This window comes from Hibiscus syriacus, unplaced genomic scaffold (genome assembly GCF_006381635.1).
Source record: "Hibiscus syriacus cultivar Baekdansim isolate YM2019G1 unplaced genomic scaffold, ASM638163v2 tig00110831_pilon, whole genome shotgun sequence".
NCBI classification, from domain to species: domain Eukaryota; kingdom Viridiplantae; phylum Streptophyta; class Magnoliopsida; order Malvales; family Malvaceae; genus Hibiscus; species Hibiscus syriacus.
The window spans coordinates 3,952,407-3,970,705 of record NW_024062882.1 but is presented as its reverse complement, the minus strand read 5'-3'; the positions used below and the strand labels follow the sequence as shown (position 1 = coordinate 3,970,705).

At 34.0% G+C, this 18,299-nt stretch overlaps 2 protein-coding genes across 2 annotated transcripts; both read right to left on the bottom strand.

Annotated features, from left to right (window-relative positions):
- Window positions 1-13,714: 13,714 nt before the first annotated feature.
- Window positions 13,715-15,475, bottom strand: LOC120142917. The gene is made up of 2 exons (XM_039157380.1): window positions 15,427-15,475; window positions 13,715-15,344 (listed from the first exon to the last, which is right to left on the bottom strand). Exon 2 carries the CDS (start codon window positions 15,201-15,203, stop codon window positions 14,025-14,027), a length of 1,179 nt encoding a protein of 392 aa, XP_039013311.1. The 5' UTR covers window positions 15,204-15,344; window positions 15,427-15,475; the 3' UTR covers window positions 13,715-14,024.
- LOC120142918 lies at window positions 15,352-16,248 on the bottom strand. The gene has a single exon (XM_039157381.1). The coding sequence runs from the start codon at window positions 16,085-16,087 to the stop codon at window positions 15,686-15,688; it is 402 nt and encodes a 133-aa protein (XP_039013312.1). The 5' UTR covers window positions 16,088-16,248; the 3' UTR covers window positions 15,352-15,685.
- Window positions 16,249-18,299: the final 2,051 nt, after the last annotated feature.

Here is an 18,299-nt window from a genome sequence, read left to right as displayed (position 1 = left end):
TTGAGGGATTTGTAAGGTTACTCTTTGTCCTAAAATAAGACAAATTAATGAATTTGTGGAAAATCCTTAGTGTGGATAACTAAGGTAGAAGACGTAGACTTTGGTTGAGAAAGTCGAACCACTCTAAATTGTTGTGCAAATATTTTCAATTTTCTGCAAAAGCTTCCACCGAAATTTTTATTGCCAATTCACCCCCCTCTCGGCCTATTCCGTCGATCGATTAACTCAACAGGTAACTCTGGAACTTTGACTTCTTCAGATTTCTGCAACTTAGTTGTAACACTCTAAACCCGTATACGCCTTGATATACGAGTCAAAGATGTCACATGAACTTAAAAACATTTACTGAACTGAAATTGCCTAAAATTTTATTTCATTTGAAAACACTCATATTCTAACTTTAAAAATCTATTTTTAAAGTATACCTCAAACTATAATTTATTTCTTTGTTACAGGAAAATAAATTCATTTGTTAATCAGAAATTTTACTAAATCATGTCCTTTCGTGAAATCTTTTAAAAACATAATAACATAATATATTATTTTCATGCATAGATACTGATAAAACTAAACTAAGTAAAATAAACTAAAATAGTTCTAGTTTACTATTACAGATTATTTAAAATAAATATGATAAATAGAAACTACTGACATAATTATACATGCCACTACTAGTCAAAAGAAACTTCAATGATGTCTTAATGATACTGGTATTATAGACAATCTGCACATGATGCTTGGAAGGCTCCTCATAAAACGTTTGCATCTCAATCAGACCCTACACATGAAAATCATCACGCGCTAAGTATAACTTAGTGAGGCAGTAATAATTTAAGGTGAGAAAAATCTGAAAATATCATAAACATAAATAAAATAATTTGAATTAAAACATTAAACTGACAAACCAACTTTTCCAAGTCGATTTCTTCTCTGAGACCTGAAATTTCTTTTTAAATCATGAACTCATGAAAATTCTTATAAATCATATCTGATAAAATAAACAAACATATCATGCTTTCTGTCAACTGGAATTCATTCACAACTTGTATATTCATTTTCATAGCCCAATACATATTTATGAGAGCATAAGATACGTGAGTAAGGTGCGCACTATGCACATCACGATGCAAATTGTAACAAATACTGAGATATGATGCACTTCAGTGCCATCATAACCTGAATAAGCACCAACGTTTCTGGACATTGATACACGAATGTACCAAAGCTGATATGATAACATTGATACACGAATGCATCAAAGCTTATATGATAACATTGATATATGAATGTGCCAAAGATGATATGATAACATTGATACACGAATGTATCAAATCTATTAATGGATAAATACTCAAATAATGACATGCCAAGTGTACCAACAGTTCTCACTATTACACATAATGGGCTGATGTATCATAATAATTCCATCATAAAAATATCATGTTTGGGTAATTCATACCATAAATCTTTCATAAAACTGATATAGAATATTATAAAAATATTCTTTATAAACTTTATAAATCATGCGAGGTTGACTTATCGCAAGTTGTCATCAATCAAAATAATTAAATAAATAACTACACTTACATTTTCCTAACTATAGATTCTTTTAAGCGACATTTCTAATCACGTGCTTTTTCTTTTCCTTTTGAATCGTCTCGATTGCTAGATTTGTCGTGGTCTTGGCTATGGAGTTTCGTCCAGATGCTGGAGAAAAGAAGAGATAGTTTCAGGAGAATTCTAAAAAAAATCTCCAACTATTAATTATTAAAACTATTCATTGATATTTTTTTATTCCTCTTGGGCCAAATACCAAAACTACCCTTAATGAATTCCCAAAATTACACCCATACCACTCCTTCATCTCTATTTTAATAGTATTAAAAAAAGTAAAATTCTCCTCTCCCAAAATTTCTTTTTGACCCTCCAATTTTTCCTAAATTTCATTTTAGTAACTAAATTGCACTATTTAAATTTATAGTGCAATTCTCACCAAATTACACCAATCCAACTTAAATTCCACTAATTAAAAATATCCATACAAAATTTTTAACCCAAGTATACATTCCTTCAAATTTTTGTAATCTTCCGATTCGATCCAGTTATTCGATTTCAATACCGAACTTTATCGCTTTATAGCTTTTAACACAAATCCCGTACCGAAAATCTGATTCTCACTAAAATATATGTTTTAATCCAAACTTTTCATTTACAGGCTAAAATATATAACTTCTAAAAATTACAATTTTGGTCTCTAAACTTTTTAAAGTTTATACTTTAGCCTCTAAACTTTCAAAACTTACATTTTAGTCACTGGTCAAAATTTGGGGTATTACAATTCCTCCCTCCTTAAATAAAATTCGTCCTCGAATTTTTTTCATACATATTTACATACCTGCATTAAACAGATAAGGAATGTTTTTCTTCATATCTTCTTCTCGTTCCCAAGTTACTTCCTTAACTTTATGATTCTGCCAAAGAACTTTTACCAATGGAATCGTCTTATTTCTTAGTTCTTTGACTCCATGTGCTAAAATCTTTACTTGCTCCTCTTTTATATGATAAATTCGGTTTAATCTCAATTTCCTCCGATGTAATCACATCTGAAGGATCTAATTGATATCTTTGAAGCATCGATACATGAAATACATTATGAATCTTGTTCATCTCTAGAGGTAATGCCAACTGATAAGCTACTAGTACAACTCTCTTTACAATCTCGTATGTCCCATAAACCTTGGACTCAATTTCCCTTTCCTTCCAAATCTCATAATCTTTTTCCAAGGTGATACTTTAAGAAATACCTTATCACCTACTTGATATTCAATCTCTTTTCTTTTTTAAATCAACATAAGATTTCTGTATATCAGTAACTATCTTGAGATTATCTTGGATTACTTTCACTTTATCTTCCACCTCTTTAATCTGGACCAATCACATCTCAATCTTTTAGTTCATACCAATTCAGTGGCATTTAGCATTTTCTTCCATACAGTGCTTCAGAATGAGCCATTTTAATACTTGATTGATATTTGTTGTTATAATCAGACTCTGATAAAGGCAAATACTTTTCCCATGATCCTTTTGAAATCAATAACATACGCCCTTAGCATGTTTTCAAGTATCTGAATAGTTCGCTCAGATTGACCATCTGTCTGAGGATGATAAGTTGTGCTGCTATTTAGTCTTGTTCCCAATGCTTTATACAAAGACATCCAAATTCCCGAAGTGAATTTTGGATCTCTATATAAAACTATCAAAATAGGTATTCCATGAATTCATATAATTCTCTGACATATAATTCATCATATTTGTTCATAGAATAATCTTCTCAAACTGGAATAAAGTGTGTTATTTTTGTCAATCTATCCACAATCACCCAGATTTAATCTTTATTACTAAATGTTAAAGATAAATCTGTTACAAAATCCATGGTAACTCGTTCGATTTCCACCAAGGAATGGAGATAGGTTGCAACAACCCAAAGGTACTTGATGTTCTACGTTTACCTGTTAACAGGTTAGACATTTAGAAAACAAACTCAGTGATTGTTCTTTTCATTCATACCCACCAATATCGACTCTTCAAATCTTGATACATGTTATTCCTCCTGGATGCATAGTCAAAAGACTAGAATGAACTTCATAAAGAATATTTCTCTTTAGTTCTTCGTCATCTGGCATGCAAAATTCGATTCTGATAATACAAACATCCATTAGACTTAATTTCAAAATCTATCTTTTTTTCCTTTCTTTGCTTAATCCATTATACCTAGACACTTCTTATCTTTATTTTGAAGATCCTTGATTAAATCTAATAGGGAAGGTCTTATTCTTAATTATGCAATTAATGCACCATCTTCTTCCATTGATAGTCGTGCATCTAACGCTTTCACAGTAGCAAAGGTTTTTCGGCTAATTACATCAGTTACCACATGAGTCTTCCCTGGATAACAATCAATAATGACATCATAGTCCTTGAGAAGCTCAATCCATCTTCTTTTCCTTACATTTAATTCCTTCTAAGTGAGCAAATATTTTAAACTCTTATGATCTGTACAAATGTAGCTTGTTCACCATATAAAGTAGTGGCGCCATATCTTCATAGCAAACACTACAGCTGTTAACTCCAAATCATATGTTGGATAATTCCATTCGTGTGCCTTTAACTGCCTTGAAGCATAGGCTACCACCTTACATTCTTACATTAAAACATATCCCAAACCATTATGGGATGCATCACTGTAGATTACATAATCTTTTCTTGACTCTGATTGCAATAACATCGGGGCCTATGTCAGAATCTTTTTAAGCATATCAAAACTTTCTTGACATTTTTCAGTCCAGACAAATGGTACATCCTTTCTAAGTAACTTAGTAAGTGGAGATGCAATTATTGAAAAATTCTTCACAAATCTCCGATAATATCCAGCTAACACCAAGAAACTTCGGACTTCCGAAACATTTTGAGGAGGTTTCCACTCCACTATCGCTTGCACTTTCTTAGGATCTATTCTAATTCTTTCTGCTGAAATCACGAGGCCTAGAAAAACGACCTCTGACAGCCAAAATTCACATTTTGACAATTTAGCATATAACTTTTTATCTCGCAACGTCTATTGTACGATACAGAGATGTGTGTTATGATTTTCCTTAGTCTTAGAATACACCAAAATATCATCAATGAACATGACCACAAATTGATCCAAATACGGCTGAAATACCCGATTCATCAAATCCATAAATGCTGCTGGAGCATTGGTCAATCCAAACAGCATCACAACAAACTCATAATGACCATATCGGGTTTTGAAAGTTGTCTTTGGAATATCTTCCTCTGATGATACCCTAATCAAATATCAATTTTCAAAAATACTAAAGCACCTTTAAACTGATCAAAAATGCCATCAATCATCAAGAGAGGGTATTTGTTCTTTGCTGTCACTTTATTTAGTTTACGATAATCAATACATAATCATATCGATCCATCTTTATTTTTAATAAAAAGTATCGGTGCACCCCACGGAGATACACTCGGTCTAACAAAATCTCGATCAAGTAGCTCACGTAATTGCGTCTTTAATTCTCTGAGTTCCGTTGGAACCATCCTGTACTGAGCCATTGAAATAGGTGCAGTGCCCGGAAAAATATCAATTTTAAACTCTACTTCTCGATCAAGAGATAATTCGGGTAATTCATTAGGAAATACATCTGTAAATTCTCGAACTATCAGAATATCCTTCAATTGAATTTCAGATGTTCGGGTATAAATCACATTTGTTAAAAAAACTATACAACCTTTTTCCATCATTTTCATTGTTGTCACTGCTAATATCACATTGGGAAAATATTTCGCTTTTTCTCCAGTTATTATTATCTCGGTACCCTTTACATCCTTTATAAATAATCGCTTCATGCGACAGTCAATTCCAACCATAATACCGAGATAACCAATCCATGTCTAATATAATCTCAAACTCGTCAAACAATAACTCCCAAAAAATTCGCTGGAAATACAACCCCTTGAATCTTTACCAGACAATTTCTACTAATCTATGTAACTCTAGCACTATGACCCAATTGATTTACAGCTATCATAGTGTTATTGATGAGTTCTAACGGAATATTCTTATTTTTAACTAATTCCAAACTAACATAGGAATGCATAGAACCCAGATCAATCAAAACAAATACATGCTCGTCATAAAGATAGAAAATACCACTTTCATATTTATTTTGGTACCGATAACCGAATACCTCAACCTATTTTAGACTGAAATGAGGATGACGCTCTTGATATTTTAGCTTGTCATCTCCGCTCTATAATATAACTCTCATTTTGCGCCATTTTCAAATCTTTTTCTTTATTTACCACTTCCTAAAAAGTGGTCATATTTGCAGTCAACAATAGTTCCTTGAGTCTAGGGTGGAGGCCTCAAAAATATTTCTGGCATATGTCTCTTTCAGTGGGAACCATCTCCGAGGCATATCAAGCAAGTTTATTAAACTCACATTTATACTTGTATACAGATTTAGCGCCCTGAATCAAATTAAAGAAATCCGGCTTCATCTGGGTAATAAACAACTCACTGATATATTTCTTCTAAAATACTTCTAGGAAAAACCACCAAGTGATCTGATCTGGAGGAATATGTATCATCATGTTCGTCCACCATATAGGAGTCTCGCCTTTTAATAATGAAATTATTCCATCCAATCTTTCATCATCAGAACAATGAAAACTGCTCAACATTATTTACACATCATTCAACCACATATCTACCACTATTGAGTCTTCGTTTGCTTCGCCTTTAAATTCTGCAGCTCCTAAACTTTTTTATTCTTTCAAAACCGATATTCTCGTAACTGAATGAGGAAGTGGAGGCAGAGGAAAGAAAGGTGTTGCAGCTAGCTGGTATCGAGCCATGATAGCCCCTAGAGATTGTAAAACGTTCCCTAATCTGGAGCCGACACTCCCTGAAGTTTGTATGCTCCTTATTGTTACGATATATACTCTACCTCATTATTATTCCCTCTTGTTCGGTGGATTGTCTTATGCCTTCCGAACCGGCATATAAATACAATCACAAATTTACATTAGTAAGGAGCAGCATCATAAATAAAATCATCATCATACCATACCATATCAATAATTTCGACATCCTAGTGGCATGTACATATTTCTGACATAACATAGGCTTGGTTTAGGCCGAGAATTGGCTAAACATGTAGCTCTGATACCAATAAAAGTAGCACCCTTAACCCGTATATGCCTTGATATACGAGTCAAAGATGTCACATCAACTTAAAAACATTTACTGAATTGAAATTGCCTAAAATTTTGTTTCATTTGAAAACACTCATACTCTAACTTTAAAAATATATTTTTAAAGTATACCTCAACCAATAATTTATTTATTTGTTACATGAAAATAAATTCATTAGTTAATCAGAAATTTTACTAAACCATGTCTTTTCGTGAAATATTTTAAAAACATAATAACATAATATATTCTTTAATGCATAGATACTAATAGAACTAAACTATGTAAAATAAACTAAAATATTTCTAGTTTACTATTACAGGTTATTTAAAATAAATATGATAAATAGAAACTAATGACATAATTATACATGTCACTACTAGTCAAAAGAAACTTCAATGATGTCTTACAGATACTGGTATTATAGATGATCTGCACTTACTGCTTGGAAGGCTCCTCATAAAACGTTTGTATCTCAATCAGACCCTACGCATTAAAATCATCACACGCTAAGTATAACTTAGTGAGGCAATAATAATTTAAGGTGAGAAAAATCTGAAAATATCATAAACATAAATAAAATAATTCGAATTAAAACATTAAACTTACAAACAAACTTTTCCAAGTCGATTTCTTCTCTAAGACATGAATTTCTTTTCAAATCATGAAATCATGAAAATTCTGATAAATCATATCTGATAAAATAAACATATCATGCTTTCTGTCAATTGGAATTCATTCACAACTTGCATATTCATTTTCATAGCCCAATGCATATTTATGAGAACATAAGATACGTGAGTAAGGTGCGCACTATGTACAACACGATGCAAATCGTAACTGATACTGAGATATGATGAACTTCAGTGCCATCATAACCTGAATAAGCACCAACGGTGCTGGACATTGATACATGAATGTACCAAAGCTATATGATAACATTGATACACGAATATATCAAAGCTGATATGATAACATTGATACACGAATGTACCAAAGCTGATATGATAACATTGATACACGAATGTATCAAAGTTGATAATGGATAAATACTCAACTAATGGTATGCCAAGTGTACCAACAGTTCTCACTATTACACACAATGGGCTGATGTATCATAATAATTCCATCATAAAAATATCATGTGTGGGTAATTCATACCATAAATCCTTCATAAAACTGATATAGAATATTATAAAAATATTCTTTATAAATCATGTTGTAAATTGAAATGAGGTTGACTTATTGCAAGTCGTCATCGATCAAAATAATTAAATAAATAAATGCACTCACCTTTGCCTCACTATAGATTCTGTTAAGCGATATTTTTAATCACGTACTTTTTCTTGTCCTTTTAAATCGTCCTGATTGCTAGATTTGTTGTGTATTGGCTATGGAGTTTCATCTAGATGCTGGAGAAAAGAAGAGAGTGTTTCAGGAGAATTAGAAAAAAAATATTTCTGATATAACATAGGCTTGGTTTAGGCGATAATCAGCTAAACCTGTAGCTCCGATACTAATAAATGTAACACCCTTAACCCGTATACGCCTTGATATACGAGTCAAAGATATCACATCAACTTAAAAACATTTACTGAATTGAAATTGCCTAAAAATTTGTTTCATTTGAAAACACTCATATTATAATTTTAAAAATTTATTTTTAAAGTATACCTCAACCTATAATTTATTTCTTTGTTACAGGAAAATAAATTCATTTGTTAATCAAAATTTTACTAAACCATGTATTTTCGTGAAATCTTTTAAAAACATAATAACATAATATATTTTTTCATGCATAGATACTGATAAAACTAAACTAAGTAAAATAAACTAAAATAGTTCTAGTTTACTATTACAGTTTATTTAAAATAAATATGATTAATATAAACTACTGACATAATTATACATGACACTACTATCAAAAGTAACTTCAATAATGTCTTACTGATACTGGTATTATAGATGATTTGCACATGATGCTTGGAAGGCTCCTCATAAAACGTTTGTATCTCAATCAGACCCTACGCATGAAAATCATCACGCGCTAAATATAACTTAGTGAGGTAGTAATAATTTAAGGTGACAAAAATCTGAAAATATCATAAACATAAATAAAATAATTCGAATTAAAACATTAAACTGACAAACCAACTTTTCCAAGTCGATTTCTTCTCTGAGACCTGAAATTTCTTTTTAAATCATGAACTCATGAAAATTCTTATAAATCATATCTGATAAAATAAACATATCATGCTTTCTGTCAACTGGAATTCATTCACAACTTGTATATTCATTTTCATAGCCCAATGCATATTTATGAGAACATAAGATACTTGAGTAAGGTGCACACTATGCACAACATGATGCAAATCGTAACTGATTCTGAGATATGATGCACTTCAGTGCCATCATAACCTGAATAAACACCAACGGTGCTGAACATTGATACACGAATGTACCCAAGCTGATATGATAACATTGATACACAAATGTATCAAAGTTGATATGATAACATTGATACACGAATGTGCCAAAGCTGATATGATAACATTGATACACGAATGTATCAAATCTGATAATGGATAAATACTCAACTAATGGCATGCCAAGTGTACCAACAGTTCTCACTATTACACACAATGGGTTGATGTATCATAATAATTCCATCATAAAAATATCATGTTTGAGTAATTCATACCATAAATCTTTCATAAAACTGATATAGAATATTATAAAAATATTCTTTATAAACTTTATAAATCATGCTGTCAATTGAAATGAGGTTAACTTATCACAAGTTGTCATCGATCAAAATAATTAAATAAATAACTACACTCACCTTTGCCTAACTATAGATTCTTTTAAGCGATATTTCTAATCACGTGCTTTTTCTTTTCCTTTTGAATCGTCCCGATTTCTAGATTTGTCGTGGTTTTGGCTATAGAGTTTCGTCCAGATGCTGGAGAAAAGAAGAGATAGTTTCAGGAGAATTCTAAAAAAAATCTCCAACTAATAATTGTTAAAACTATTCATTGATATTTTTTATTCTTCTTGGGCCAAATACCAAAACTACCCTTAATGAATTCCCAAAATTACACCCATGCCACTCCTTCATCTCTATTTTAATAGTATTAAAAAAAGTAAAATTATCCTCTCTCAAAATTTCTTTTTGACCCTCCAATTTTTCCCAAATTTCATTTTAGTCATTAAATTGCACTATTTAAATTTATAGTGCAATTCTCACCAAATTACACCAATCCAACTTAAATTCCACTCATTAAAAATATCCATACAAAATTTCCAACCCAAGTCTACCTTCCTTCAAATTTTTTTAATTTTCCGATTCGATCCGGTTATCCAATTTCAATACCAAATTTTACCGCTTTATAGCTTTTAACACAAATCTCGTACCGAAAATCTGATTCTCACTAAAATATATGTTTTAATCCAAACTGTTCATTTACAAGCTAAAATATATAAGTTTTAAAAATTACAATTTTGGTCCCTAAACTTTTTAATGTTTATACTTTAGCCTCTAAACTTTCAAAACTTACATTTTAGTCACTGGTCAAAATTTGGGGTATTACATTAGTCGATTCATGACCTTAGGAAATTCAGGCTTTGACAACTCCGGCACTGTTGGAAACTCAGGGACCTTAGGCAATTCAGGCTTTGGCAACTCTGGAACTTTAGGAAGTTAAGGCTTTGGCAAATCTGGCATTGTTGGAAACTCGGGAACCTTAGGCAATTTAGACTTAGGTAACTCAGGTATTTTAGGTATTTTAGGCTTTGAAATATCCAGTAACTCGGGTTTTGGGAGTTCAACTTTTGGTAAGGACGATATCTGCGGAAACTCCAGTTTAGGAAGCTCAGGTTTTATAGGAATGGACTCTTCTAAGAGAGGTTAGGCATCGACCAGATGGTGTCGTAGGTCATCAATGACAAAGTCAGTAGTAGTGCAAAGAAAGGGAAACGATGGGAAGCCATGGTTGAGGGAAACAGATGCGAGATGAGATGAGAATAAGAACTGCTCGAGTATTGGTTGTTTATGCAATTACATGCGCTAATTAGCCTTTTATAGGTATTGGGAAGTGGAAAACAATTGGATTTTCCAAGTGTTTAGTGAGAAAATCTGCATTTTGTTAGCCCAAATTCCCACCCATTCCTTACTTGACGCCTTATGAAACTCTGAATTGATGACATACATTTGACTCCCAATTATACATTCGACACATACAAATATTAATATAAATATTATACCATATATGAACCCCATAAATTTTACTATATAAAAATTTACACAGATCAGATTGTATAAAATAACAGGCAGAAGCTTTATTTGTTGTTATTTGTTCAACTATTTACCAACTACATACATGTAAAATTAGAGGACAGAAGGGAATTAAGCTGCTAAAGTTTGGTTACTTGCAATTGACATAATAAATGGCTTAGCAGTCCAAAATAAATTAAAATATTCAGTGTAAGTTCGTCCAAGTCAAGACAAAAATTTTGATTTTTGAAAAGGGATTTGATTTTTCTCCTTATTTTTCAACCATAAAAATGGATTAGAATCCCTGAGTGGTGGTGTAATTTCATCAAAGTCATTGATAATGTATACATACTATGATAGACGTAATTGTTCGAACTCGATATCTCTAAGGAAACAATACCTTTTTTTATCTAATATCTCTCAATAAATTAAAATCAAATTAAATTTTATTCACCTCAATATTACTTTGGCCATATAATTATAATGCGGATGCTCATTAATCTTTCTTCAAACAAGTATTGCTTTACATTTTGTAATCTTTAAAGTATGGCAGCTGCGTCCATCCTGAGTAGAGTGACAATGATATGATTAGAGGTGGCAAACTCACTCGGATCGGGTTCGGTTCGGGTCAGGTTTGGGTCGAATTGGGTCATTTCAAGTTTCGGTTTTATTCGGGTTTATAGTAAGTCGGGTCGGGTCCGGGTCGAGTCAGATCATTTCGGGTTTCGGTTTTATTCGAGTTTATAGTAAGTCGGGTAGGTTTGGGTATCAGGTCGGGTCAATATCGGATCGATTGATTTCGGATCGGATCGATTGATTTCGGGTCGGATCGGTTGATTTTCGGGTCAAGTCAATATCTGATCAATTATTTTCGGTTTGGTCAACTTTGGATTTTTATGTCAATTCAGGTTGAGTTGAGTATAAATCAAATCAAGTATATATAGAGTTATTGATATATATTTGTAAAAAAGATCGGGTTTGGGTAAATTAAATTCCGGTTAATTTCGGTTTAGGTTATTTTCAGTTTGGTTGCTTTCGGTTCGGGTTGCTTTTGGTTTGATTAATTTCGGGTCGGTTTCAATTGTGTTTGAGCTACTTTCAGTTTGGGTTACTTTCGATTTAGCTAAAATTCAGGCTGATTTTGGTTTGATTCGATTTTTTCAAGTTTCAGGTCAAATTTGGGTTATTAGTTTCGGGTCTATTTGGGATCTGGGTTCGGATAATCGGGTTCAAATTATAGATATGATATCTAAAATCTTATAAAATTTTAGATAGATATGCATATCTACTTTAAAATCTTAATTCATTCATTATCTACACTAAATTCGAGTATCGTTATCTAAATATGAATTAATTAAATTACTCATCAAATATTAAAATTTATAAAATAACATTTATAGTTGATAATTACTGCGAATGATAATTAAATTTTGAACAATTCTGGTTTCGATATCTTAAGGATTCTGGGTAATACTCATAACTTTTGGCAATTTTAGTTTTAACACCTCATGAACCTTGGGCAATTTTGGCTTCAAGAATCTTTTTTGTTAGCTCAACTTCTCATTCATTCATTCATCATTACTTGAATGCAATTTGATTATATGACCGTGAGACGATTTCAGCTCCCAAACTAATGTCCCGATATGCACCAGACATGGATGGTGGAAGAGAAACGATGAGTCGGAGCAACAAACTGCAACGATTCCGAACTCCATCAAGAAAATCAGTTGGAATTCCGACATTTCTTTCTTCGCTGACAGAAATCTGTCGGAGCAACATCAACGCCAACCACGAAGGAAGGGGAAAGAAAGCAAAAATAATAACACATATGTAAGAGGAACATCTAAAATCTGCAGCCATTCATGTTGCAACTAACTAGATTTATTGTTTAGACTATCTTGGTTGGGCTAATCATAGAAGAGTCGGCTACCGTACGATGATTCCTCCAAAGACCCTTCAAATACATGAAAATGGTGAAAAATAATTGGGAATACCCTTCAAATACAAGGACAAGGAGCTTATCAGTTATCACAATAGTCAGATCATTAGCATACCAGCAAGATTGTGATTCTCTGAAACTAGAAGATGAAACTACATACTTAAACCAGAGTCAGACAATACGACTCCTTCAGACTGAAATCTCTATACTCCTAAGACGTAAGGATTATTTGTGACATATTACCGAAAGATTTGGATGCTTACGCCATTGAAGTACAAAAAGAAAAGAACCGGAAAGAACAGAGGGAAGTCCATTCTTCAAATGACTGCCTGGTTTCGGGCAATCCATACTGAACCAAGACGAACAAAGTAACTATTATTGTTGTCGATAAGTAATTCTAGTTAAAGTGTTCATGATAGCGAAAGATGCATGAATTACAAGCACACATAAAGTAAAAGCAAGGATACAATCAACAAAAGAGTATATTAAAGCTAATATTATTGCATTGAATGGAAAGAGTTAAATGCCAGTGAAAAATAACCTTTGCTGAGTTATGCTTAGAACACAGGCATTAGTAATTGAACCCCTAACAACTGAATCTTCTTCTGCTATTAATCCCCTACCCTTCTAAAAAAGCAATACTAACAGCCTAAAGAGCCCGGTTCAACTTTTCTCAAAGCATATTTTTTTCACCATCAGTATATCACAGCATCGGCCCTTTTATTTCTTTCCCTTCTCTAAAAGAGGGAAACTTGCAAGAATTATGATTGGCAGATATTCGATCCTCAACCCGAAATGTCTCATGGTTATGTACCGAACTTCCTAACCTGTCCTCCCAAACAGGAAAATTCACTAGGAATAAACAGGCAGCTCGGAACAATAAAAATGACGACAACATACGATGATACCAAATATACAGTTAACTGCATCCCTGAAAAGGCTATGAAAGGAGATCCTGAGTTCCTCCAACATGATTAGATACTACAAGCATACAACTAGATTTAGAACAACTACAGCTGCTACAAAAAGGAAACAAGGATCTTACTTCACTAAGTAGCCTTAACTTTTTCGTCCCCAACATTGGAGAGTATAGGCAAGCTACTTAAGAACTCATCAAGACCCTCAAAAAACCCATTCCCTTCAATGTTATCCTCTTCCCCGGTTCTAGCACGGTTCCCCTCGCTCCTCCTCGCCACCGGCTCTTCTCCTTCATTGCTAAACTCCACATTCAAATCCAACTTCCCCAGACTCTTTGCTCCTTTCACCATCTGCTTCCTCCCACTATTCGTTACACTCTGGCTGCTCGATTCAGCAGTTAGCCGACCCGCAATTGCCATCGGAACACCATTCAACTTTGCACTGTGAGTCGCACTAACTTGCTGATTGCTCCCCTTATCCACTGTCGCACTCGGTGCTTTCTTAGGTTTTCTCCCAGCAGATCCTTTCCCTTTGGCATTATTTGCCTTCTTCTTCTTCCTCTCATATTTCTGCCATTCATCGTCATCGTAGTCATCCTCCGAAGGTCCACTCGAATCAAAAATCTCTACATATGAATCATAATCTTCGTAATACACTCTTGGAGCAGACTTTTGTTTTCCAGTGACATCGTCCATGGGACAAGCAAACATGTTGGAAATAGGGGACCAACTGGGAAACTTGCTGCCCTTATTCTTATCTTTTCCCGAAAACCCTAATGGAAAAAACCCCATACAGCAGAAATGGGTAACATTTCCGTTCACTGGCGGCGGCTGTATCACAACTGCATGGAAAGCTCGCCGGCAATTCTTAGCTTGACACCTTAGTGTACAATCCTCGTACATTTTAGGATACTCATAGAGAATGTAACAGTACGGACAAGCTGTCCAGAAAGTCGGTCCCTGTGACTCAGTGGCTTGACTAGGCCGAGTCGAATCAGTCCTCCCAGTCAAACCATTGGACTCTGTTCGAGTATGCTCTGCTGCTGGAGGAGGAGGAGAAGGACGTGGTTTCTGCTTAATTTCAACTCTCTGAATCGGCTCGGTCCGATTAAATTCACTCGAGCTAGCAATTCCTACCTGATTAACCTGGCTAGTTGGCATAGGCTCAGGCAGATTAACCTGGCTCGCCTGGGTAGGGTCCGGCCGATTAACGTGGCTTGTCCATGTAGGCTCTGGCTGACTAATGTGGCTCGAACCAACTAGTCCTGATTGATTAATCTGACTCGGCCCAACTAAACCTATCTGATTCATCTGCACCGACCAAGTTGACTCAGCCGGGGGAGTTGGCTCCGGCGGATTGTTATTTAAACCCAACTGCCCTCCCCCTTCAAATGCAGCATTCCCATCTTTACTACTATTCGTAGGGCTACTTATCGCAAATAGCGGTTGCGTTTCTTTAGGAGGTGGAGGTAACGGCGGTTGCATAAATAGCGTCTGCGTTTCCTTATGAGGCGAAGGCGCCGGTGGCTGCATAAACAGAGGTTGCGTTTCTTTCGGAGGCGGATGCGTCGGCGGTTGCATAAACAACGTCTGCGTTTCTTTAGGAGGCGGCAACGCCGGTTGTTGCATAAAAAGAGTTTGCGTCTCTTTCGGAGGCTGTTGCATGAACAGAGTTTGTGTTTCTTTCGGCGGCGGCGGCTGCGGTTGCATAAATAACGTCTGCGTTTGAGGCGGCTGTTGAAATTGCGCTTGCTGCTGTTGTTGATGATGATGATACTGTTGACCGAACTGACTCACCGGGCCGAAATGCAGAACCTCAACTCATTATCATAAATGCTCTTCTTAGACGGGTTAGACAACACACTCCAAGCTTCAGAAACGCATCGAAACGCCTGATCCGCGAACGACAGCCCGTTCTTCCCGTAATTCAAGAGGAGAGAGAGTTTCCTGTACTGACCCGCCACCACCTCCATGGACTGAGTCAACGGAACGAGTTGGAGTATCCCGTACCAGTCTTGAGGGTTCGATTGAGCCGCCAAGAGAGTGTCGGTCACGGCGAGGATCTGGTCGGCAAGAACCGGCGCCGTTTCCCTTGCTCGGATCGCAAACGTACGAGTCCCGTGCAAGTCACGTGACACCAAGAGCTTCTCGGCTATGGAGAGCCAACGTTCAGCTTCACTAGTGTTACCGTCCATTCTTTGCTTTCTCTCTCACTTTTTTTTCCTGGTGAGCGGAAACTATTCTCTTCGATAATGGAAAAACTAGACAAAAGCGACACTTTTGTTCTCGTTTGGACGGATTAGGACAGGTATTTTGGAACAAATTACTGAGTGTTTCGGTTGGTTTAGGTGCAATAATGGTGATTATTTATGGGTATTACTGTCTTTGTAGGTTAAGTGTGAGTGGAAAGTTTTTTTCGCGTAAAGTACACAAGTCACTAACTATGTCAAAATAATCGGTTTAGTAACTAAACTTTCAAATATTATAAAATAACCATTACATTTATTGAAATATTATAAAATACTTATTGCGACATTATAATCAATGGTAGAAAAGCAGATAAATAAATTATCATTTATTACATTTTAATAAGTATAATGATTATCTCTAATTATTTGAAATTTTAATGATTATTTTATAATTTTTAAAATTATTGTAGCCGAAAGGATTACTTGATCATAGTGTAGCGACCTATAATGTACTTTATATTTCTTTTTCTCTTCAAGTATGGAAGTGTGGAGTGAACTTTGATGGTTTTGAAATGCAAATGAAAACGACAAATAAAAAGTTAGAAGTAATGCTAAAAATATGGAAAACATTGCTGCAAAAGGTGTTTTAGTCAAAAATAATTGGTCGAATTCAATAGAAGGTCCACATACTGTGTAGTTTTAGTGAATTTGTCCGTATATTATAATTTGATTTTTTTCGTTAAATACATCCTAAGTTAAATACATCAAGAGCTGCAGGGTGAGTCCTAAGATGCAAGTAAGGAAGATGGATATTTGGTTTTATTAGGAGCTTTGAAAATTACTCGATTTTTTAACACAACTTTAAATGATATATAAGACGTTTAAACATGCATGAAGATTAAAATTCTAAAAAATGATTGTAGAATCTGATAATATCAAGATATTTCATAAAAAATTTGATATTTTATAATATCAAATTCACCTGTTCAAGGAACCTTCCTTGTCCATCATATTAGAGCCAGTGGCGGATGCAAAGCATATATAGGGTGAGCACGTGTTCATTCTATAATCTAAATTTCTTTATATTAGTTGTCCATTTTATTATGGGTACCCACCACACAATTTTATCTGTGTCCACCCCATATTAAAATTTTTAATAATTAATATGTGTTTCTATCCTCAAAAATATTTTTGAATCTGTCAGTAATTAGAGCTATCACTAAATAAGATTAGTATGTTTAGTTTAGTCTGATAAGAAGAGAAGCGGATTCGACGGGTGATAAAGTAAAAGGACCTTTTATCGAATTTGATCCTGAAAATATGAAAAGCTTTGCTGGAAAGGGTGTTTTGGTAAATTTGAAAGGAATTTATGGAGTGGTACTGCTCTCGCATAGCGACGGTCGCCTTTAATAAGGTTCGCCGAACCATAACCAACATTGTGGCTTTTGTCATTTCTAAATAAATTAGGATTGTTTGTTTGTCTTTTAATAAAATTATTTAGTGTTGAATGTTGAATTGTTGATTATTTAGAGCGTTTATTTCGTACCTTTAAATGATTTAGTATTGACTAATTCAGTAAAACAATACTGAATGATTTAGCATAGAATTATTCTGAATGATTCAGAGTCGTTATCGAACAACATGTCACATTCAGAGTTAATTATTCAGAGCCTCTGAATCATTCAACATTTAAATCATTTAGCGCTTAATCATTCTGAAGTAAACAAACAACCCTTAATATACTTAATAATAATAATAATAATTTTTTAGTAAATATAAATTAAATGGAGGGATTAATATTTATTTAAAACACTAAAGGTTATTAATTAAATGGAAAGGTGTATTTTTAATAAATATAAGTTAAATTAAATGGAACTTGAATTTAAGCTTTTTTTAGTAGGTAAATTACTTATTTGATCATATATATTTTTTATGTTTTAATTTTAATTTTTTAATTAATGTTTTGGACCTATTTTATTTATGAAGGGATTAATATTTATTTAGGATGGAAAACTTAAACCCTAACGTAAACCCCTCACGCAGGTTTCAAGTCAACCGGGGCGGACACCAGAGCATGGGGCGGTGATGTCATCACAATCATTCCTGGAAAGGTCAGACTAACTGCTGGAGGCTTCAAGAGATGAAAAAAAATTGTAATCTCGAGATGAATTATGAGAATTATCATGGAGATGGTGCAGTCGATATGGAAGCTGATGGT